Source organism: Gobius niger (genome assembly GCF_951799975.1).
Source record: "Gobius niger genome assembly, chromosome: 7".
NCBI lineage: Eukaryota > Metazoa > Chordata > Actinopteri > Gobiiformes > Gobiidae > Gobius > Gobius niger.
This window is the reverse complement of record NC_136858.1, coordinates 7,918,675-7,944,189: the sequence shown is the minus strand read 5'-3', so window position 1 is coordinate 7,944,189 and position 25,515 is coordinate 7,918,675. Positions and strand designations below refer to the sequence as shown.

The window sequence follows — 25,515 nt, the reverse complement described above, 5'->3', positions numbered from 1 at the left end:
TTGGATAATTTTCCAAGGCACACCATACAAAATCTCACGGCACACTAGTGTGCCACGGCACAGTGGTTAAAAAACACTGTTTTAGACAATAATATATATGTTGCTTAGTCAGTATTTCCCCATGAACTCGTTTGGCATTAGGTTTGGTCATTGATGTCCTTGAAACACTTGAATATGTAGACGCTGCTAATAACATCAGGCTGTTTACACATGTGAAGGTTACATTCATATCGGCCTCGAGAGACAAGTGTTTGTGCTGTAGGGAACCGTCTGCACCAACTAAACTTTATATGTTACTTTATACAAAATGGAAACATAATCAAATGCAATTGATTGAAGAGACGTGAATGGGGTGTCCTGTAGTGTAGATGATAACAGAGTTAAATGTCAGTGCTACTTCCTGCAGCACTAATGCAAATACCGTCTGAAGCACAGAAATGTCACACTGTGCTTTATGTACTTAGTATAATGTAACAATTAATGCTCCAGGAAAATAAGGTTTTAAATGCTAGCTCACTTTTGACATTTTCTTTAAAATCTTTATGGACCTTATGTGTCTGTACTAAATATAGGAATGAATGAACATTAGCCATGATTAAGCCATACTGCTGAACGTTTGACTCAGTTATGTGAAAATATGAGCATCTGCGACCAAAAGATTGATCCCACGCAATTGTATGTTGTTTTTTTTAACCATGTGGGTAGCAGTGCTGAAGGTCCTCAGTTTGAGTCCTGAGCGGGGTCTATGTGAAGAGAACATGTGTCCATGCAGACGGTTCTCCCTGCGTCTGCGCAAATGCATTCCCCTTGTGTCTTCGCAGACTCTTCTAACTGTGTTTGCGTAGAAAGTACTTCCTGTCACTAGTCAGTGTATCTGTGCAAAACCAGACTCTCCCCATGCACTGCTGGTTTTGTAGGTTTTGGGGAGAAAAAAATCCATCTGGGTTCAGGTCGCGGCACAGTACTGAGTCTGCTCTTTTAAAGGTGCAATATGACATTCTGCTTTCTCTGGTCTCAAAGAAGCCTATGTTGTTGGTGATATTGGATTTGACAGCAACTTTTGATACTGTCAACCATTCTGTCCTCATCACTCGCCTCAGTGACATCGGTCTGCAGTGGTTTCAGTCATGTTTGAGTGACAGAAACTTGAGGGTCATGATGAATGACCTGTCATTCTCCACTGTCCCTCTGACCACTGGTGTGCCCCAAGGCTCCGTCCTCGGCCCACTGTTGTCTTCTCTGTACATGCTGCTATTCAGTATTGTCATTTTGTCATTTGTCTTCTCCCTGTGTCTGCACAGACGGGTTCTGCCTGCGCAGACACAGTCTCCCTGTGTCTGCCCTAACGTCTTCTCCTTGTGTCTGCGCAGACACATTCTCCCTGCGTCTACGCTAACGTCTTCTCCCTGTGTCTGTGCAGACACATTCTCCCTGCGTCTGCCCTAATGTCTTCTCCCTGTGTCTGCGCAGACGGGTTCTGCCTGCGCAGACACATTCTCCCTGTGTCTGCCCTAACGTCTTCTCCCTGTGTCTGTGCAGACACATTCTCCCTGCGTCTGCCCTAATATCTTCTCCCTGTGTCTGCGCAGACGGGTTCTGCCTGCGCAGACACATTCTCCCTGTGTCTGCCCTAACGTCTTCTCCCTGTGTCTGTGCAGACACATTCTCCCTGCGTCTGCCCTAATGTCTTCTCCCTGTGTCTGCGCAGACACATTCTCCCTGCATCTCCCTGTGTCTGCGCAGACACGTTCTCCCTGCCCTAGCATCTTCTCCCTGTGTCTGCGCAGACACATTCTTCCTGCATCTGCCCTGACGTCTTCTCCCTGTGTCTGCGCAGACCGTTCTCCCTGCGTCTGCCCTGACGTCTTCTCCCTGTGTCTGTCAGTTTTCTGCAGTTACTCTCATGTAACATGTAACTTCATATGTACTTTTGCTGTGTCCTGTGCAGGTAATGCCATCCAAGCATTCGGTAACGGCACTGACGTGGCGGTGTGGCAGCCCATTTCCCCAGTTCAGACGACCACCTCCACCACCCCACCCTACCGGAGTCGAACTCGCAACCCCAACCCTAACAGCCTGGACAACCACATCTCGGACCCGGGCATTTACCCCTTCTGTGGAAACCTACAGGTCAGTCAGACAAACCATTCGAGCAGAGCAGATTAAGCTCAGTTTTTGACAGAATCACTGACTTTTTCCATACATGTTTTTCTTGGACCTTCTGTTGAAAAGCCCAATAGCCACCCACAACTAATGTATATGAGCTGATAACATAATGCAAGGATGCTATGCATTTCAGAAGATGTTTAAGGACTCGAGCAGTGGTGGAGGTGAGGTCCTGTGACCAGCTGGTGAAGTGCTGCAGTTTTCATTTTTCTAGTGCAGTGTTTCTCAAGCTATGGAACATGTCCCACTGACTGGGTCACCTGCCATGTTAGACTTTGTTCATTGTCATTAGAAATAACTTTTCCTGTATGTCGAGTGTTTTTGACATCTCTATGACCAGCAGTAGCAAGTCTCCAACTATTCTCCAGGCCGGCCCTTTAAGACACACATTAGATCAGGAATAGAAAGCTTTTGTCATTTGAAAGCTGTTAGCGGCTGCGTTAATAACTTGTCCTCGTTCGTATAGGGCAATAGTAATTATGTTACCTGAGGCCCAGCCAGATCTAAAGTCACAAAATTGCTTTTTCTTTTCTAATGTAAATGAAAAAAAAAAAACATAACTACAAGTTAAACATGGTGAATCCTTTCTGTTATGCCTGAACGCCTGAGGATCTCTCTCTAGCTCTCTGGCCTCTGCCTGGTCCTCATTAGTCTGCGGCTGAGACACAGAACACACAGAGCTTTATCCTCTCAACCACTGTACCACTCAACCACTTCACACACTGCGGAATTTAGCCCACAACTCCCCAGCATTCTGACTGTCCTGGGGAAAAGAGGAGAGTTTAATGGAATGAATAAACGTTGCCTAAATCTTGGCAGGTAGAGTCATCAGTGATGCGCTGAAGGGAGAATGATTGATTTGTCAGAGAAAATATCTCCATCAGGGCCGAGACATGGTTGGTCAATTAGTGGGACAATAGAAGGGAGAGAGAGTGCCTTTATTCATGGAATCTCATATCAACCGTTCTGCCAAACCTCATCATTAAAAGTATTCTAAAAACAGCATTTAGCTTAAGAAAAGTGCTGTTGAGACACTGTGGTGCCTCAAGAGTGTGGCATTTGCCCATTACATTCTGGTCTCAAAAGTCACATTAGCATGAGCCATTTCCATATTTGTCCAGGGCACTTCCTGTCTGCGTGAGTCAACTGTATTCATAAACAAGAGAGGGAGGGGAGGAGGAGAGAGCGAGAAAGACAGAGAGAGTGAGGGAGAGAGAGAGAGAGGGAGGGAGAGAGAGGTGAAGCATAGAGAGAGACAGCAACAATGTGGGAATACAGAAAGACACAGATGGGGGGTAGAGAGAGGGAGAGACAGAATAGTTTGCAAGATTGCAAAATGAGGACAGAAAATCGGAATCTTCCCTGGCTCAGTGTTTACTTTGAGCTCCTCTTGTTTACCCTGAGCTCCTCCTGTTTACCCTGAGCTCCTCCTGTTTACTCTGAGCTCCTCCTGTTTACTCTGAGCTCCTCCTGTTTACCCTGAGCTCCTCCTGTTTACTTTGAGCTCCTCCTGTTTACTCTGAGCTCCTCCTGATTACTCTGAGCTCCTCCTGTTTACCCTGAGCTCCTCCTGTTTACCCTGAGCTCCTCCTGTTTACTCTGAGCTCCTCCTGTTTACTCTGAGCTCCTCCTGTTTACCCTGAGCTCCTCTTGTTTACCCTGTGCTCCTCCTGTTTACTCTGAGCTCCTCCCGTTTACCCTGAGCTCCTCTTGTTTACTCTGAGCTCCTCCTGTTTACTCTGAGCTCCTCTTGTTTACTCTGAGCTCCTTTTGTTTACTCTGAGCTCCTCTTGTTTACTCTGAGCTCCTTTTGTTTACCCTGAGCTCCTCTTGTTTACTCTGAGCTCCTTTTGTTTACTCTGAGCTCCTCCTGTTTACCCTGAGCTCCTCCTGTTTACTCTGAGCTTCTCCTGTTTACCCTGAGCTCCTCCTGTTTACCCCGAGCTCCTCCTGTTTACCCCGAGCTCCTCCTGTTTACCCTGAGCTCCTCCTGTTTACCCTGAGCTCCTCTTGTTTACCCTGAGCTCTGCATGGGTTTGCCCACCTGGGTTATAAGTGGGTTTGTCCGCAGTTTCCATGTGGGCCCCATGTGTGTTGGCCCATGTGGGCTGGACCTTTACAAGTCAAACTTAACCCTTTCTACCCTAAAGAGCCACATCTGGCTACAGTTATGGTCCCGTTATTTGGACACAAAGGGACACAAGGGGGCGCCTTTCCAACATTCTCGTGTACATGTGAATTAACTTTCTTCAGAGTTAGACTTTAGGTCAGACACCAGGAGTAACAGTAACATGACACTAAATACAATGTGCTCTTTGTTTCCAGTAAAGGCTGAGGCCTCATTGCTCTTCAGTTGCAGAGTGACAAGTGAAGAAGGAAGTCATGGAGGTTTTGCTTTAGACGGAACTTTAGACTTCTGCTGTAATAGGAAACTTCTGAAAACGAAAGTATGTAGTAGATACATTAAAAATGGAATGAGAAGTCTAATAATAATTTAAAAATAAATTCACAGTGAATGCTTATAAAGATGTGCACAGGACTGTTGTAGATCTACTTTCACTTTGGAGACAACACTGAGCTCTTTATTTTCTGTAAAAAGGCTGAGTCCTCATTGCTGTCTTATCTGTCACAGACAGATACGTGAAGAAGGAAGTCATGGAGATTCTGCGTTAAAACATTAGACTTCTGCTGCATGTAAGAATGAAAAGAATGAAAGATTGAAACAATCCTAAATGTATGTGATAAAAATGTCAGTTAATTATTAATTACTCTCATTCTACAAAAAAAAACATTGTCACCATGACTGATGTGGATCTACTTTCACTTTGGAGAAAATTGTTGCTATAGTAACAGTTGCACGAATACGAGCGTTGTGATGTCGTCACATCCGTTGGCCATGGAAGGCATTTTATGTTTTCATATTTGATAAAAATGTTATTAAAATCCTATGATCGGCAAAAGCAATGTCAATAAACAATGCATTGCTTCTCTTGCGCTGTAACAGATCTATCATTTTATAAAACCGAGTTAGAGGACTGTAGGCATCAGCTGTTGCCGACCATTCACCTAAACATCCGGCCAAAATTGCAGAAGTAAACAATAACAGCGATCACTCATATTAACCTCATGAGCTTCTTCTGTAACATCTGTCCACATCAGAGGAACTGGGACAAACATGACAGTACAGCAGATACAATAAATATACATACATTCAGGATTTTCACACCAATTACTAAGGAATACATGAATGTCAATCTTTCATTCTTACATCCAGCAGAAGTGTAATGTTCTAACGCAGAATCTCCATGACTTCCTTCTTCACTTCTCAGTCTGTGACTGAAGGGCAATGAGGCCTCAGCTTTTCTACAGAAAATAAAGAGCTCACTATTTTCTCTAAAGTTAAAGTAGATCTACCACAGTCCTGTCCACATCTGTCATGGTCCACCATGACTCAGTAGAATTGGGACACACACTACATTCACCTTTAATAAGCATTTATAGTGCGGAAAACAATATATAAAAGTGTCATTCGAATTTTCATTCCATTATTTATTTATTTACTAGATACTTAAGTTTCAGAATTTTCCTCTTACAGCAGAAGTCCGAAGTTCTGTCTAAAGTAGAAGCTCCATGACTTCCTTCTTCACCTGCCACTCTAAGCTCCTCCTGTGACAATGACCTATATTTTTTAATTTCATTTGCTCAATGTATGCCCCATTTTCCCCTCATTTTTGATGGTTAATATGTTTTATTATTTCACCCCATTTTTCCCTATATTTTACCCAATTTATCCCCTATTTTTGTACCAATTTTGTTTTACACAATCATTCCTCCAAATTTCTCCCCTTTTTCCCCTAATTATTCGTTTTTCACACATTTCTTGACATTGGGGATGAACCTGATATTTGAAATTTGCAGATCTTCCACTGTTTTCTGGTTCGCGACGACAACTATTTTAATATAGGCATGGGAAAAAAGTAATGTTAAGGTATCGGTATCAAAAACCAAGGATCGTTCAAATACTGTAATCTAAAAAAAAAGTACTGTATCCAACCCTGGACAATAATAAAATGCATAGAGCTACATAACGATGTGAATGATTTCCCATTATTTCCACTAGGATACAAACGCCTGTGCTCACTCATCACTTTCTGCTCACTTTTACGACCGCACACTTCTTGTTTGCCGAGTTTGGCGAATGCCCTGTGATTTATAAGCATCGCTCTGCAGCCTGTAGCACTGAGGCAGTGCAGTCTTTCGCTCCCCTCCGTATACCATTGGCCTGGATTCACTTTGACTGAGAAGCAGCTCATCCATTACACTGTCACACCTGCAGCTCCAGGGCAGAGGCCGCCCTGTGTTCACTGACAGTGTGAAGAAGTTTACGAGTGGCGTTGGAACGGGGCTTAAATACAAAGTGCAATGTAAAGTCCGGAGGTGTAAAGAGCAGCTTGGTAAAGTCTCTATGCCTTAAAGAACAGGCTACTGTTTTTCCATACTGAGATATGTTCTTACCTCAGTTAAGACGAGTTGATACATACCTCTCTGGTCTTTGTGCGTGGCACACTCTTTCATGGGCACGCACAAAGACCAGACAGGTATGTATCAAGTTCAAGCTCAGGTAAGAACATATCTCAGTATGGAAAAAAGGTGGCCTGTTCCTTTAAAATCAGTCCATGAATGAATTTTACATTTGTGATTAAAGCCACACTGTGGAACATTCAGGCTGTATGTTGCCACCAGACTAAACTAAGTCCTTTTAAACCCTAAACATAAAGGTGGAAAGTCCAAAAGCATTCAGAAGTCATTAAAGTCAGTGGATCCACCTATTTCATTGCTACAAAGGCACCCACACTTCTCATTTGGTTTGGTGTTTTCGGACATTTCTCTGCCCAGTGTGGCAGGCTTTTTGTTGGTGTGATGCATTTTGTCCCATTTTCCAGATTGTCGTCCGTGTCGTTCTCATCACAACGTCTAGTCTGGGCCTGTTGTATGTTTTTGTTCTCCCTGGATTTAGTTGGAGGAGTGGTGCTCTTCGCTTTGGAGCGGAGTCCAGCAGGCCCTCGTATAGAGTGTTTATGACGGCACATGCAGCCTGTGCTCTTGGCTTGTCCCCTGGTACTGGCTCAACAGTAGTATCAGCATCATCATGCACGAGGACAGGAATCTCCAACCAGTAGCTCTCCAGCCCTTTCTTGGTAGCTCGCCAAAGGCTTTCAAGATTTCCACACAAACTTGATGAGTCACAGTTTAGACACATTTTCTTTTTGTTCTTAACATTTTGACCAGAATCTGCAAACATTTTGTTGAAACACCGTTTGGCTACTAGCTCTAAGGCAGGGGTGTCCAAAGTGCGGCCCGGGGCCCAAATGCGGCCCTCAGACCAATTTATGGTGGCCCTCGGCCTCTTGCTGTATCGGTACACATCACCAGAGATGGACCTTTTTATCTGAAATGTAATAATTCTATACAATTCTAACCTAACAACTAACAGACTGAGCTGGCATGAAGGTTTTAAGCTTAAATAGAGGTATGGCGCACAATTTAAACCTCTGCTAGTCTAAGGTTTTGCGGCACTAACTACCGATCTACGGCCCTTCACCCCGCGTACGCTTCAATATGCGGCCCCCCATGTAAAAAGTTTGGACACCCCTGCTCTAAGGTGAACTTCTCCAAAGTCGCCTTGTTAGAAAAGTGTCTTCAAAGCACCATCTCTGATGGTTTTACATTGTAAAAGTAACTAAAATAGGTCGGAGACCCCTTCTCTGGGACATGGGTCCTCAACAGGCGGTCGGCGGGCCTCTTCCGGACCGCGAGATTTTTCAATCTGGACTGCATCTTGTATAGTCCTAACTGCCGTCATGCACTAGCTTAATATAGAAGGTTCAGTTACGCGTAAGACCTGAGGTGGCAGTAGTGAGTATAAAGACCAATAAAAACATATTTTACTAGAGCTTTTGTTTATGGACCTCAGCAATAGACTTATATATATTTTGGCCATAGAGAAAGTTATATTGTGGAGTATACGCTCTGGCCTCTGCTCAGGACTTTTTATGACTCTGTGGTAGCCTCCACTACGCTGCCGTGTGCTGGGCCCCGGGCAGCACAGAGCGGGACAAGAACAGACTGATCAAGCTGGTCAGGAGGGCCAGCTCCTGTGCCACTCTGTGGAGGAAGTGAGTGACAGGAGGGTGTTAGCCAAGCTCACCTCCATCATGGACAACACCTCCCACCCACTGCACGGGACTGTAGAAGAGCTGTGCAGCTCTCTCAGTGGAAGACTGAGACACCCTCAGTGCAGGACGGAGCGCTACCGCAAAGCCTTCGTCCCCACTGCTGTCAGACTGTACAATAAGACTGTAAAGTAACATGTGCAATAATCTCTGTATCAGCTGCACTTTATTAACTCTGAGTGATCTTCTTGAACGCCGACTGTAACAAGTGAATTTCTCCTTTGTGAGATCAATAAAGGTTTATCTTATCTTATCTTATCTTATACCCTGTGGTTTCAGTCATTCCTGTTGACCCTCTTGACAGAGAGGAAGGCAGTTCAGTTTTTCATTTAATAACATTAGTGACAACATCCAATATTTCATATAATAGAAAACAGTACTTGATTTGACCTCAGAGCTGTGGACACGGATAAATAATGTTTACAGTGAGTATTTACAAAACATACGGTCCTCTCTGTAAAGAAAGCTAATGCAGCTTCAGCCAACTCAGTCCATTTCATAATCATTCATACAGAGCCACAGGGTTTTCCGGAGCTGATTACGGGGCGGATGTGTGGGTTTGCAATCTACACCAGAGCTAATCATGTGTGGTCTGTCGAGGAAAACAGCAAACAAAAGATTCAAGATAGAAATTATATTAAAAATACTGCTGTGATTGCGAATTTGCATATTATTTATTGACATTAAAATGTGTGGAGGAAAACATCAAAAACATTGTGTGAGTGTGATGGAGGTTGTGCCATTGTGTCGAACAATAAGGTTACAGTGGACTTTTTTTTGTCCCCATTTGGAAATCAGTCCTCTGCATTTGACCCATGTCAGGAGCAGCAGAAACTGGCTGGACGATGGATCTATGGGACAGTCCTGCGGTGAGACAAGACTGCTGCCCCTCCAGGCCCCACTGATCAAAACAACAACACACTGACAGAAAAGGCTCACGCTTCGTTTGTGTTGGTCATCATAGACCCATTCAATATCAGAATCGGCTTCATTAAAACTGGACATTATTTCCACAGTGGTCAGCGTTCTCTGCAGAAGGAGCCACAACAAACCCTGGACCACCTGTGAGGGAAGGGCTTCTCCTTCTTCAGTGTAGTTCTCCTGGAGGTTTCTCTATCCTCCTCCTTTTGAAGGACAGTCGAAGAACAGGCGACTGTTCACTGCTCACTTCACTGCTGACTGTTCATTTGGACATTACATTTGTTTGTCTCTAAAGCCCTTATTGATACGCCCTCTCAGGACAAAGACAGGAGTCAGGAGATTTTCCACAAACTCTGATTTTACTAGGAGACAGTGCAGAGGAGGGCGTTCCATGTCTGTTTGATGTCTGTGTCTTGTTTCGAAGCATTTTTTGGCTTCATCAAATCAGCAATAAACTATAATGCTAATGTTAGGTTCCTGCTACATGCTGTGTCAACACATCAACATGAACTCCATTTTGACATGACTTTCTTTGTGTGTGCTAAATATGCTTAGAGTCCACCAGGAAATGTGTAAAAAGAGTGAAAAGACGCACCATTTCTACAACTGACTTCCTTCCCTCTCGCTGGGCCATGCCCCCGCTGGGCCACGCCGCCTTCTTCGTCTGTGTCTTTTCTAGACCAGGATTGTGGTGAGGAGTGTCTCACCAGAGGATCGGTCTTATGTTCTGGTTTGGGTGTTTAAGCTGCACAGAAAGGCCACATTTGATTCAGAAATCAGCCAGTGGAACCAACCTTCCTCATACTGAGAGTGTGCAGTACTTTGGTGTGGTGGTGGTGATGGTGACTGGTGTAGAGCTCAACCAGTGAGTGACAGACTGGGATTAGAACTGATAAGACGCACCATTGCTTTGGTATTATATCAATAATTCCGATTCACCAACAACTCGCACCAGCAAGCTCTGGGAACAAATGAACATCCTTTCAGCCCAGAGTGTCTGGATCTGTGATGAATTAGGACCTGCACCCACACTCTTGGAGCCTCGCATTGTTCATGCAGCCGGGCTTATTTTTAGTACGTCTCGTGCAGTGGTTGGTTTGTGCAAGTGCCCCATAATGATAGTTTCACTCACTGACCATGGTGATATTTCTCCTCTTTTGCAGGCTCAGAAGCTGAAGTCAAACTCTACTGTGGATGGAGTCTTCTGCGTAAGTATTTAAATCAGTAGTAGTAGTAGTAGTAGTAGTAGTAGTTAAATCATATGTGAGCTGTGGCTATTCATCTGAGGACTTCTGGATCATTCATGAGTGAGCAATGGTCTGAATAATGAAAATAGTATTAAAATTGAAAAAAAAAAAAACATTTCCTTTAAGCAAAATATAGTAATGAAGACGAGGTTGAGCTGTTTGTTGATTTGTCTGATGTCTGCACTTCTCCTGAGTGACTTCAGAGGCCTATGTCTGTTAAGTGTTCAGTGTGACATCACACATGATAATAAGCTGCTCCCGGGTCCAAACTACCAAAAACACAACTTTATCTGAATCTCCTGCTGAAATAACAACAGATAAAAACTGTTTTACACCTAATTAGAATAATATGCCTCACCCTTTCTCCAGGCATTTTTATATTTAAAATAGATTATTATAATTAATGCCTGAAAAGCATTACTAAAACAAATGTGATCTTTCTGTGTGATCAGAGGTTTAAAAGACCCTGTATTCGGCTCGACAGCAGTTTACTACCAGCTAAATACAATGTAAAAAAGCCTCATTACTTTAGAGTAGGTGGTTCCCACACTGGAAAAAATGGCACATTTCAAGGCTTGAAATATGCAATAATGCTGATTTTGAGCATTACTGCACAGTCTTGAAATCAGCAACAAGCATTCATTCACTTTCAATAAGAGAAATGACAAAAACACTTGAAATGAGACAAAAAAAAGTTAAGGCAAGAACACTTTCTAGCTCCCTTGGCGATGTGATCGTCCGAGCCCAATCCAAATTAGCAAGAATTCTTCTTCTCAAGCACTTTTAAAGGGATGTTTCAGGATTTTTGACATAGGGCCTCATTTCCTTGTTATCCAGAGTGTTGCTGATTTCTGGAGATATTTTTTTTGTAATTCATGCATGTAATTCATTCTTATATTTAAAGAGCTACGTGGCGCTAGGCTTGTGCAAGACTAGCGCATTTCTATGGTATCAGCTAGCCTGCATTAAAAACAGTCTGACTCGCTCCACAGTGCACCTGAGGCAAATCATTTATAACACCAGACTAACCATATAAATGTCTTTGTCGATAGAGTAATTTTGACCATTTTGCATCTAAAATACCATATATTTGAGCAGCATCAGCTTCGTGGTTGTATAAGCTACGCAGCGGCGGAGTGATCTGCTAGAAAATAGTCCCTCAAAATGCGATCATTCATGTGATGCAAGGTCACTTATATTCCAAAAATTATTCTATGGACACAGACATTAATATGGTTAGTCTGGTGTTATAAGTGATTTGCCTCAGGTGCACTGTGGAGCGGGTCAGACTGTTTTTAATGCAGGCTAGCTGATACCATAGAAATGCGCTAGTCTTGCACAAGCCTAGCGCCACGTAACTCTTCAAATACAAGAACTGCATGAATTACAAAAAAAACTATCTCCAGAAATCAGCAACACTAATTTTTGTTGAAGATATGGACATTTTTTGCCAGTGCAGCCTGAGGCGCAGGTCAACAAACCAAACAGTAAAAAAAGAATATTGGCTTAGGTAAATGCTTGCTGCCTTTAAACTGGGGGACCAAGCCTGGCTCGATCAGGGGCGCTTCAAAAGGGCTGACTGGGTAGGCAATGTCAGGCCCAAGTCCCAAACCCAGGCCCCCAACCTACTAGAGTTTGAATCTGCCAAAATGTAGCAAAAAAAAAACTGTATTTCTGTACTATTTCTACTGCACAAGTCATTTGAACATCCTTTAGTGGAGGCTTTGCACTTTTCCCGACCCACCAATAACCCACATATTAAGAAAATATTGTGCAGGCTTTTAAAAAGGCCCTGCCTGTTTAAAAATGTCTGTTTGTTCTATAGTATTTGCACAAAACGATGCTTGAAGTTGAACCGTTATGATGAGGCTCAGAGTCAAACATTGTCCAGTCTGTAGAGATAGTGGATCACATGTATGTGGAGCTGCAGGTCAGTTCTACACTTCACACTGACGCACGGAGCCATGGTCTCTGTGTGATTCTGATTTGGTATTTAGATTTTCTTGTGCCATTCCGCCGCAGTCTTCTCCCTAATATCGCACAGAGTGACAGCTCCAGATATCTGCCTCAGCCCAACTTTCTCTGGGCTCACCCTGAACATTTAAACCCTTTTATCTCCAAACACAAATGGTCCGTTTTGATGCGACCCGTGTTGCCGAGGCTGATTGCCCGGGTCCTCCTTTGTGAAGTCTGTTCTCTGTAGTTCTTTGAGCCTGGGAGGGTGCGCTGCTTATCTGTGGCCTGCTAAAGTTCACTGGAAATGTCACTGTGAAATAATAAGGCGGCGTGGTGTAGAGGCATGGCATTTGGAACAGGCAGGGGTCCGGAGGAGATGACCCAGACGTTATTAGCAAGACTCAGGCTGAACACGCACACGCCGGGAGGACATGCTAGTTTACGTGTTTTAGACCATGGTGAGGGAGGGGGAAGCATCTGTGTGCGTCTAATTAAACACAAGAGAGGGATGCAGAAATACTATTCAAGACACTTGTTTGTTTGATTCTTTATTTCTTTATCATGTACACAATCATAACACTGATAAAAAGGAAAGAAAATACAATTCAATTAAAATAATACATGATCGAAAAGTAGGAAGAAGTTAAACTTATTTGATCCTACCCCCATTTCCAAACGTTGTCATAACATTCTTCAGTATTGAACATGATGGTCTCTTTGTGTCTATTATACATCACAGTCATTCATCCATCAGTAACAGGACATTACAACAGTCAGTCTTTGAGACCTGGGCCATTTCTCCAAACAATATCATTGGCAGCTCTTCATTGCATTTTATTTTTTTTTAAATTGTTTTGCTTTGAGCCTGTGCTGAGTTTGTTCCTGCAATTTCACTCCATTAATTGTTACTCTTTTTTTTACGTGTTGTTCTGTAATTTACAATTTTAAAGTTTGACATGAAAGTCATTTGTACATATACTGAATAATGTGAAATTCTACAATATCCAAGAGTTTCATCACTTTGTATTTTAGATAAAGAGGATTATCCATGTATCCAGCATGATTGATCAGTCTAATTACTCTTTTTTGTAATACAAAGAGCTTCTGTATGCACTCCCCCATACGAGTGCAACTTATATGGGGTCAAATGTAGACGTAATGCTTTATTTCTGAACTGTTTATCCAGGCCACGCTGGTTTCTCTTTTGGATTATGGTGAAATCCCTGCAAAAACACACCTCCTTAATACTGGATTAATAAACTTGTTTTTACTAGATAGAAATGAAATGATCTGAATTTTACTAACTAAGATTTCTTGACATAACAATATCAGGATCTCAATTCAGCTAAAAACACTTACTCTGCGCAATAAATCAAGGCCAATGATCAAAGTAGTACATTCAGTCTTTTAAGACATGTTTTCTTCTTGAATGTAGCTAAAAAATCCTCAAATCACTGCTTTAATATTACATGTTAAAATACTTCATCTGAAGCAGAGCACACATGCAGTCTGTCTGAGTGCAGTTTCCATTCCGCTCTCTGGTTCATCACAGAACATGGTTTGTTCACGAAGCCCTGAATAATTGTACTGTAATACACGTCAAGTCAAAGGCTGACCGGTTGAGGTCTCAGGACACTTTACACCACATGTTTGGAATGAGGCACAGAGAGCAGTCCTCTGACCCTTTAAAGCTGCATTATGCTACTTTGTGGGAAAGAAAGTTGATGATAGTGAGTGTTTGACCTTTCAGTGACCCAGCGGCTGTATGGGTGGTTAGTATGGCGTCCTTACTTTCCATCACAGTAGCCTCTAGGACTCACCAGGGTCAGTTGTATTGAGGCTTACAGATACACTCCATCCACTAAACCCACCAGGATCCTTTAAAAACAAACCATTCATCCTGGAGCATCATCGAGGAAAATAAAGGTGCTATGTAAGCTCTCATTCAGCCGCTGGGTCACTGTCAATGCATTCACATCAACCTTCTTTTTTCATTACACAACGCACCTTTGAACAAGGGAATGGTAACTTTAGCTTTCTGCAGTGCAAATAGACTCATGGCTCTGACTGAAGGATAAAACAGTGGTCGTGACTGATGCTGGGATTGATGATGAGTGACGCCTCATGGACGTATCAGAAGATCTAGAGTAACACTTCCTCCTCCAGGCAGTACAACATTTCAACAAAGGCTCTTTAGAATGAGGCCTTGCCCTGGTGTATAGGCTGTAAACAAAAACGTGCCAAAAAATTTAACAGAAACATAACAAAGAATGTGACAAAAACATGGCGGAAAAAAGCAATGATAAAAAGCAATAAAACATGACTTAAAAGTAACTGAAAAGCGATGAAAAAGTGACAAAAATGTAACAAAAATCTGACATAATGTGGCGACCACACAACAAAATAGTTAAGTGTTGAAGGTCTTAGCTTTCAACTGAGGCATTACACTGGCTTATTAAAATCAATTAGACGGCACACACATGTTGTTTCAAACGGTTCAGATGCCAACGTTTCCCTGTGTATCTGGAGAGCCTCCTCTCTCATATCAAACGTGTGTGTGTTTTCCAGGATCCTCAGATCGACGGGCCGAGCTCGTCCAACGCCATCCCGCGCAGCGCTGCAGACCTGCTGCGGCCCGGGGCTGCCCCTCTGCTGCCCCCTCTGCTGCCTCTGCTGTGCCTGTGGGCCCTCCCTTTGGCCGGACACTTGTAGCCCTCACGCTTTACCCCCCGCGGGCTGACTGACACATTTGTACAGACGAGGCTGCACAGATCCTCCCTCACTCCTGTCGTGCTTTGTTTTACCTTGAGTCAGTTTTTTTTGTTGTTTTTTTAATCTGTTTTCTTGTTCATTTGATATTTTTGTATTTCAGTTTGCAGCTATGTGTTCACAGTGTTCTGTAACATATGTGTAAATTGGTTGTGTTCCTTAGTCTGAAAAATGAATTTTGAACAGTGGAATGTACAATGTGTATAGTTAGGTTTTAGGGCCACAACTGAAACACAGCCACATGTGTGGGCACAAGTTCTCAAGTGTGACATGGCAGGTTGAAACATCCAGTATTCTATTGTTTTCTCAAATCTGCGCTTTCATTTCTAATCAGAGTAAAAACTCACCCTGACTTTATGGCCTTTTGTCGACTTAAGCGTCAAATTGAGTTTGAAATAACTACAACATGGCGACGTCCGGAAGTTTTCTCACTCTTATTTATTCTCATACATTTACATGTGTGCTATGTACCACACTCTGCAATGACTCTGTGATCCAAATATGGTCATTTCCTTTCTGGGAGACGGCAGAACAGATACAGACGGCATTGCGTTATAGAAGGGGGCGTGGCCTCGCCAAGGGGGAAACAGAATCTTCTAGACATTTTCTGGTGGAATATAAACTTATTTATCACATACAAATGAAGTCAAGTCTAAATCGGGTCCATGTGGATGTTTATTCACAGCAGATTGTTCAGTAGAAGCGACAAAACAGCAGGCGTAGCTAATGCTAGCTAGCGTTAGCACAATGCTAACATGAAGCATCGTGTTAGCATTCTCCGTTATTTATGTATTAATGGGCTGTTGAACCACTTTGCTTTGTATCTTAGTAGTATTATCGTAGTCTTATCGTAGGAGAAAACTATATCCATAATTCAGCATTTGTTAAAGTAGTTTTGGAATAATGATATGGGCGATTCCACAAATGCCGTCTGTATCTATATCCACAGGGCATGTGCAGAAGTGACTCAACTTTAGAGGCGTTCTGGGTTTTCATTCCACACTTTAACCACATCTACACTGTAGCCGCTCCCACAGACTTGGACTTTAAAATTATTTGAGTTTTTTTTCAGAGGGATTTTTGATATAGAAACTCCTTCAAACCCTAAATAAGATTGCAAAGATTTTTACACTAATAACTAGTGTTTTCGAAATCTAAACGAGATCCAAAATAGCTCTGAAAAAGTATTTGCAAATTATAAATCAATAAAACCAAACTTAAATACATTTATTTTATGACATATTATTGACATTTCATCGCTGAAAATATTGGCCATCCTGATGCATAAAATGGCTTATTATTTATATGAAAACAGTACATGACATATATTTACAGCACATCTGTAATCTCTAGCAAAAGTTTCCAGTTGGTCTCTCTAAATGTATGTTTTTTCCCTCCACACCTGCAGTGGCTCAAGTCCTCATCTGAACTGGGTTGTTTTGTGTGGTGAACTTTTCATTTATAATGCTACAGAACATACACCGATCATCTAGGGAGGGTCCAACATAATTTACAGTTTACTTAATGATGCACTTTAAAGCCTTCCTGTGCTGTAAATGAAGCATAGAATCAAATCAATGTGACAGAATTCTGCTGGTTCACAAAACATGTTCTTTTCATTCATCCATTTCTTTGGCAGATAAAACCATTTCAGAGTCCACTGTGGTACCACACTGCAGACGTTTAGATGAAACCATGAGGGTGTTCTCAAACTCTTGACTTGTCGTGTGCATGAATCTCTTCTCATGAACGTGCAGATGTGTGTTGTGGTCCTAATAAACAACTATTCCCTTGTAAGAGTCCACCGGCCCCAAGGGTGAAGGGCTGCTCTCAAGGGGCTGAAAACAAGCTGAGCACAGTAGAAGCAGGACTGGGCCACAGGCAAAAGCACATTATACAAGTATATTTTAGCCTCGTGAACATGATCACACCTGGGGGGTCCTGTGGAAGGTTCTGGCCTCTCATCAGTGATATTGTACACGCTGGAAGTGTCGGCCAGAGCTTTATGGAAGGGAAGGCATACACAGAGAAAGCCAGACCTCTACTGCTTGGTTTAATGTAAGAATGCAGCTGTTGCAACCTTTCCTCATCACAGATACAGGCGGAGCAGGCTTTCACTTCAGTTTGAATAATCCTGTTTACTTTCAATTTGGACGTCCTGAATCTTCAACATCCACAAGTCATCACTGGATGTAATGTTTCTCACTACTAAGTCTTTTCCTTATATAGACTTCATGTGAGTTAAGTGACAAAAACACATGATACGTCCAAACAAAGAGCTGTGGATTCACTTCCAGTCTTCCACAGCCTGTAAGGAGTGTTAAAGACAAGGAGAAAGTCGCTCGACATGACCGAGGAAGTTGTTCATCATTGTGGATAATGTTTAAGTAATTGACAGTGTTTCTCACATGTTTAGTACTTCAACTCTACACATGTTAAAGTACTTTCTGATTCACAAAATCATCTTTAGGGCCAGAGGTTCCATGCTTGGCCCCTGGACCGGACGTTGCCTACATTGTAGAGCAATGTAGAACATTCAAAGATTACTCAAACAGGAGCAAAGCCCAACTCCAAGTGGGTTTTTTGATGAGGAAACAACATAAACTACACACAGTCACATTTACATATTTGTACGTTTACATGGAGTCAAAAATCCTTTCATGACTGGAATATTAGCAATAACCCAGTTGCGCACGTCCATGTAAACACTGGCAAAAACCCAAATATGCTGATTTCACGGTTTTACAAACTGTGGGTTACTCCTTTTCTAACCCGACTATTTGGTCATGTAAAGGTGTATTGGAAATACCCACTGATAGGATCATTCATTTGTGTCTGCGCAGGTTCCATCCATTCAGAATAGACTTTTGAGTACAGGAAGCACACAAAGCACCACACTGGTGCTGCGTCTGGAGGAAACCCATGACTGTATTAGTGTGCTGAGACATGGATATCATGTCTTGTTGTTGTTGGTAGAAAGCATGAGATAGCGTCATGATGTTCTTGTGGAGACGTTGTCAGTTCGTGCTTTGACTACAGTGACCATCTAACAGGTGTTTCAGAAACCGGAAGAGTGATGGCATGTTAACATAGTCAAACTACACACAACTTAAACACCCTTTACAATGACAATTTGTGTCAATCTGTTTGGAAATGTTTACAGTTATTGATGGAAATAACTCTCAAAAAGAAAATCCCAATCAGAACAATGAAAAGTCACTTGATTTAGTTTGGCACATGACTTTTAACGCCTGAATTCTCATGACATTGATTGTGGAGGACATGTCGGGGTCTCAAGGGATTTCTTCTGTTCGGTGTGGGGTCCCCGGGCCCAAAACGATTGAGAACCACTGATGTAAACCATCCTCTTGAACGTGGAGCTCGTTCACCACTGCTCTGGGCGGACACTACGGAAATGCAACGGGACCACGTGTGGCAACCGGGATTTGGACCTCCAGATGGACAAGCTGGAATTGTGTTTTTATAAGCATATATGTATATTTCCTGTATGTACATGATTATGAAATATTACTGCATCTGACAAGTATCAATGTAACTCTCCTACTGTAGGTATTGTTTTGTAACATAGGGCCATTTATGCTTAGTCGGACTTGATTTTGGCGAAGATTATTTTTCTATATTCTGTTAGGATTGAAGGAGCAGCCGTGATAAGCGACTATTTTATTCCTCTAAGACTGTTCGGGGCTGCTAGATTCATTCGTAATAAGAAGTTTTGCAAGAACTGAAAATGTGCATGATGGCGAATTGATTGAACATATTCGACACAATTTCGAAGCTGACTCAAATATTCTCACAAACGAATGCTGGAATGAAGGATTTTGGATAATTGTCTTGACCGTTTTTGTAAAGGTTGTCATTGAAGTCCTACAAGTGAACGTTTGTCGACGGTTCATTAGCTTTTACTATGAAGAGTATGGATTTCGGGACGATGAACAATGCAGGTGGTGACGAATTTTGACTGTGTGTCTCCATCCCATTTGTGGTTTGAAACTTTGCAGAAAACGGCTTTCAGTGGAGCAGCTATCTGCCATCATAAACTTCTTAGCTTGTGAAAATGTAAAATCTACTGTACAAAATTATAATTAAAATGGTTACATCGCCTACAAGTCTCAAGAATGGTATTTCATGTGACGAGGTATACACGACCAAGCACACAAGATGGAGGGAATGTACGTCAGGTCCGTAAATATTGGGACATCAACTCAATTCTTATGTTTTTGGCTCTGTAAAGCATCATAATCGATTTCAAATGAAACAGCAAGCTTAAACTGCAGACCTTCAGCTTTAAAGGGGCTAGATTCAAGTTAGTCATTTTATACTCACTACTGCCACCTCAGGTCATACATGTAACTGCACCTTCTATATTAATCTCGTGCATGACGGCACATCAGACCCAAAGTAACACCTTTCTGAGTGACAGTGCAGGATTTTAGAGGCAGTTGTGGTGAACAGGTCCGAGCTCATTCTACACATTAGGACATTGCTGGGACATGTAGGGGGATGAAAATACATATTTTTTACATTTTTAAACTCCGTATAGTGCCTTTAATTTGAGAGTATTTACATCAAAATTGGATGAACGTTGTAGGAATTACAACCGTTTGTATATGGGACATTTGTCTGCTCAGCTGTTCCATGGCCTGGTGTTTGCTCTTCCCTCATTATCCCATTTATAAGGAACAGATAAGACGTCCAGAGTTCATTTCAAGTGTGATATTTGCCTTTTGGATATCGTTGCTGCTATTTTCATTATGAGATCCAAAGATCAATCACTATCAGTGAAGCAAGCCATTATTAGGCTGAAAACAAACTCATCAGAGAGATAGTAAACACAGTACGCGTGGCTAAATCAACAGTTTGGAACATTATTAGAAAGAAAAAACGCTGTGAGTGCAACAACACCACACTGAAAAAAGTTTTCAGTTGAACCAACTTAAAAAAGCGTTTCAATTGGTAACAACTAATAAATTATGTATTTTCAACTTTTCATTTTATATTGAACCAAACTTACATTTTTAGTCAGATTAAAGTTAAATAATCATTCAATGTTTTCTAAAATATTACTTTCTTTCAACTTACAAAGATATATAAAATTTGATTATTATTTTCTAAAAATTAAACTTAAAAGTCAGATTTATTCTAAAGCTAAATTTTACACAAAAACAACTTAGTATTTTTGACCTTTTTCTTACAGAAACATTGTACATTCTAATCCACATCTATACTTTAGTTCAACTTAAAATTTTGCAACTCCCCCACTCTAAACATTCTCACAATCCTATTCAAACGTTTACGTTGAATCACCTTGTTTTTCAACATTCATCTACCAAAATTACAATATACAAGTTTGTACGTTATTTGCTACTAAATAACTGTAGTCAACTGAAAATATACATGAACAGTGTTTCTCAAACTGTGGTACATGTGCCACTGGTGGTACTCGGGCTTCTTCAGGTGGTAGGAGATCATTTCCATTTTTGACCTATACTTGGCACCTATACTTTGACATTTTTAGGCAATCTGATTTATTATTGACCTAGCACTGAAAAAAAAGATTGTACTGGGTGTGGAGTTTGAGAACCACAGCTTTAAACAGTATACACTTGTTTGTAAGTTTAGTAATGATGTGAAGATGTAAAATAAAGGTCGTAGCTGCAAATTATTTATTTGTAGTAGTAACGTCACATTGATCTCACATTTTTCAGTTTTCAGAACATTGCAATTGAATATTGTACAGCCTCCATGACAATATTCACACGCCAGAGTAGCAGTTCAGTTCGGATTGTTCTGTGCCAGCAATAAACAATCCTGTCTAAACAGGAGGATTACAAAGTGCTTTTGTTGCTTTTTTTGTTTTCTTAAACACTCAGTTTTATAAAACTTTTAAAACACTGAATGCACCAAGATGTAGACAAGCTTAAGATGATCATGCATGCATTTAGCAATTTCTACAGGGCATATGCAGAGCTCCAACAAAAAACAAAAAGAAAACCAGTCATTTACTCCTTTGGTTCAGATTGTACTGCAGCAGGAATAAAAATTGAGATAAAAAAAAACAGACTTCTAGACTGTTATGTTCTGGAATATTAATAAAGTGCTTATTTTTTCAAACTTCTTACAACACTGTCATAGGCTTAGGATGACCATTAATCTGCACTTTGCAGTTTTCCAAAGAGTGTGTGCACTTTTGGGGACATTTTCTGAGAATCTAGCTCCAAAAAAACTTTCTGGAAAACCTCGAGAGTGTGACGGATGCTTTTAGGGTAGGCAAGATTGAGAATGTAGATCAAACTGAGCAGTAGGGCACAAGCAGATGCGACAGAGCTGAGTCCATTTAAGACTGTTACGCCTTCGATAACGATACCAATGTCCTCTGGAGGAAGTTCGAAACATCCTTCTGGTTGAATGGAAAACACCGCTATTGGTCACCTGCTCCAAATCGACCTGAAGGTCATCTTGCGGACTGTCCTATAGAGAGCAGAAAAACAGTGTTAGCTTGATGACATGCATTGGTATCCAACCAATTAGAATTTAGATTAACCGCTGAGTTTTTGAAAAAATAAAAAACACAAGTTACATTTTGTCATTGCTCTCAATTTCTTGTAATTTAAATGGGATAAAGCAGAAGTGGGTACATTTATGCTTTATGCTATGGGCGGCACGGTAGTGCAGTGGTTAGAAGCTAGAAGGTCCCGGGTTCGATTCCCACCTAGGTTTCCGCCTGGTACTCCGGTTTCCCCACCACTAAAAACATGTACAATAGGTTCCCCCTAACCCTCTTCCCCTATCCTGGTTTAATAAAGGTCAATAAATGAAGAAATTGGCGTCCAATGGATAAACAGGAAGTAACTCGCTTCACGGACAATTTCATTTTTAAGCTCTTTTTGCACAAAAATATTACAAATTGGAGTAGAATAAAAAATTTCAAGAAAAATATATACGCTCTGGAAATGTTGCAGGAGGTTTGAGGAGCTGGACCGCCACCGTGGCTTTTGACAGGCTGTACAGGTTTATAGAGGCAATCGCAGTAATTAGGTCAGGGATAATTCAACACATTAGGGTATGAGTTGCATTCACGTTTTAAGATTGTAATTCAGTTGGAGGGCAGGTGCCAATATAACTCTATGGGAGCAAAACAGTTTGAAAGAAATTTCCAAAATGAAAATGCAAAATCCAAACGTTTTACCTGATCACTTAGTGATTTGATTCCCAAACCCGCCATATATTTATTTATGGCTTAAAGTCCTTTCTACCAGCCAAAATCACAAATATGTTTTTGAATATTGTCTCCACTTTTAGACGCCTTTTTGAGGAAATAATTAGGCCATAGTTCATATGAGCTGAAAGAGAGGGCTTTGAACTTTGTGACCGTTTTTCTTTCATGTGATTTGGCTCAAGACTTACAGAATTTATAGAGCACAATTCATACACAAGGTAATTCAACGTACTTTCCAGTTACATGAAATCACAGGAAGAAGGCTGTAAGGAAAAATATGTTACCTACCACAAACTCCTTGACAAGATCACCAGTATCCTCCCCAAGAGCAATGATAAGGGCCTTCAGGAGACACTCTCTTCAGATCGATGTTTTCGGCCTGAAGCATAAATTTAAAAATTAATATCAAGCAGCAATTCGACAATAAGATGAACCTTGGAGAAGGGGTCATTTATGGTTAGTAGGAGGAACTTTTTCTCACATCATGCAATTTTGTTTAAGTGTCAAAGCTAAGAAAAAAAAATCCCAGTGAAACTTGTGGATGGTATTGTGTTGAAGACTCTCGGGTCTGTGATATCCATCATAGACTCCTGTGAGGAATTAGTTTACTGGGTAAGTCCAATTAAAGGAAAAACTGCTGTTCCACATCATTTTGTGCACTATTTTCAAGCAATAAAGAAAAAAATCTCGAAAAGCATGAAATAGTTAGAAATTGCACTTTAATGCCACTCTAATGCCAACATTCTATTCTATTTAAATGCCAATTTAAAATTTTATAACCAATTAGCATGCATATTAAATTGTGACAATTAGGAAAAGTAATGAAAAGCAAAATTTTAGGTTTATTTGCAGTTTGGCAATGTGATGTTGTGATTGTTTGGTGGTTTAGCAGCAAGGCTAAGCTACATTCGTCTTGTGGGCTCATATTTGGGTGAGAAAGATAGACTAAGGTAGACTCAGAACCGCAAAAAAATCTGACCAAAATTGGACCAAAACAAGTCAATTAGTCTGCGCTCAGCTTAAAGCGGGACGGAATCAGGATAATGCAGCTAATTACCTGGTCAAACGTGTGCAGGATAGGAGCGATTTTGGCCCCTGCAGTTCCTTTCTTGGATCTTGCCAATGCCAACAGTCCACTGGAGTAGAGGTCAAGTTTTTCCAAAAACTTTGACTCGAGAGGGAGGGCCACAAGCCTGTGGAACTCTTCATTCACCTGAAGCAAAAGGAGTATTAATGTACAAATTTGCCAAACTAGGCGGTCATCCACCTTATTCTGGACGTTCGCGTGGGCGCCACCATTAATTGTGCCCGCCCCTTTTCTCCTATCAGTTAACATGGAGCTGGAGAAGTCCAGATAAAATCAGTTTCTACACAAAAACAAAGACGTTTTTCGGCCACGCAGAGAAATGTTGCAGTTGACTTGTTGGTGCAAATGAACATTGGCCATTTTACACAAACAAAACATCAGATTTGAGTGGAGAATATTTTCCCTCGTTTTCCGTTTAATGAATGGGCTTCACGCTTGACCGGAAGTGTCTGTACAACGGAAGTGCGGAGACAAAGCAAAAAGAGACAAAAGTGGGCGGAGTGGAATAAGGTACATTACCTCTCACTGACTGAAAAGGGCTGGCCATCTGTCCTTGAAGTCCCCAATCCTAGGCTGCTGGTCAACCACTTCTTGTCATGAGGTACCTGGTGTAGCTCCATCGGCGACTGCGATAACAAGTGGCGTTATTTCCAGTTTAATAACCTTGATTGTTCCCATATCTGTCAGGTCATTAGTTGAACTCAGATTGCAAAAATCATTACCGAAGTCTTTATCCATGTATTGCAGACGAATGTCAGTCAGTCCAAAGGTGTTCTGTAATTCCATTTAGAAGAGTCAATTTCTCAATATTGTTGTCACCAAAGATGACTTTCAGTCGTCTGGAAATCTGGAAAGAAAGAATGCAAAAAGTTATCGCATAAGTACGTAGTAAGTAATAAGCAGTATATATATATATATATATATATATATATATATATTTGGCATCCCCACAGTAAAGTGAAGATTACTGCGCGGATTTCGAATTACTCCTGGTATTATTACGCCTTACAATATAGTTCCCCCTTTTATCCGCTTAGAAAATCCACATTGTTTAATTGTGTGTAATTATACTTTGTAGTGTAACACTTCACGTAACCATATTTAAATAGGGAAAATGTGGAAGAGCTTGGTAGCTTCTATCTTGACCTGTTTTGGAGCTATAGAGGAGAGAGGGAGAGGCTAAATGCTAACGCCGTCTGCGCTGTGTCTACGTGACTGAAGGCACGGGGGAAGATCAGACAGGTCCTAAAGAACTCGTCAAAGCTCAGGTAAGAACATATCTCAGTATGTAAAAACTGTGGCCTATTCCTTTAAGTGGACACCTTTTTAGATCAAACAATCAAAAATGTTCAATATACAATCCATCCACCCTTTTGACAATGAAAAATAGTGTTTTGGAGTATGGCCATCTCAATGATCTCACAGAAGTTAGGGAGTCCTCCTATTGCGCCATGGAAAAATAGCATTCCATGCACGTTTGTAGTGCTTCAGCAGCAGTGATCTTCTTTCACAAATTCAATCTCCACTTGAAAAAGAAAACAAAAATAGTGGAACCCATTGTACTAACAATGCACTTATTAATTTATTTCAACAAGAGTTAAAAGTAGCAGATTAAATAACTCACCTCAGATATTCCTGTCCAAAGTCCTCCAAGATAGGCTGCTTTACAGGATAAATATCAATAACACATCATCTGTAAGAGAAATAAATTTAAATATGTTCACTACATTGTTTTTCCCCAAACAGCCTTTGGTTGATTACGTGTAAAAATCAGATCTGGGGTCATGCCATCAGACTTGCATGTGCAGAATTAAATTCTGTGCAATAGAATAAAAGAAAAAGAAAAATTAAATGTTGTATAATATAAAAGCATTATTATTACTATTTTTATACATCTGC

The 25,515-nt window shown here is 41.2% G+C and overlaps 1 protein-coding gene across 2 annotated transcripts in view; it reads left to right on the top strand.

Moving 5' to 3' along the window:
- Positions 1-15,565, top strand: part of gfra1a (gdnf family receptor alpha 1a) — a 176,434-nt gene extending 160,869 nt beyond the window's left edge. For both annotated transcript variants that reach the window (XM_079559950.1, XM_079559951.1), the window contains 3 exons: positions 1,949-2,130; positions 10,484-10,528; positions 15,092-15,565. In XM_079559950.1, the coding sequence (XP_079416076.1) occupies positions 1,949-2,130; positions 10,484-10,528; positions 15,092-15,235 (371 nt within the window). In that variant the 3' untranslated portion in view covers positions 15,236-15,565. The remainder of the gene's footprint in view (positions 1-1,948; positions 2,131-10,483; positions 10,529-15,091) is intronic.
- Positions 15,566-25,515: the final 9,950 nt, after the last annotated feature.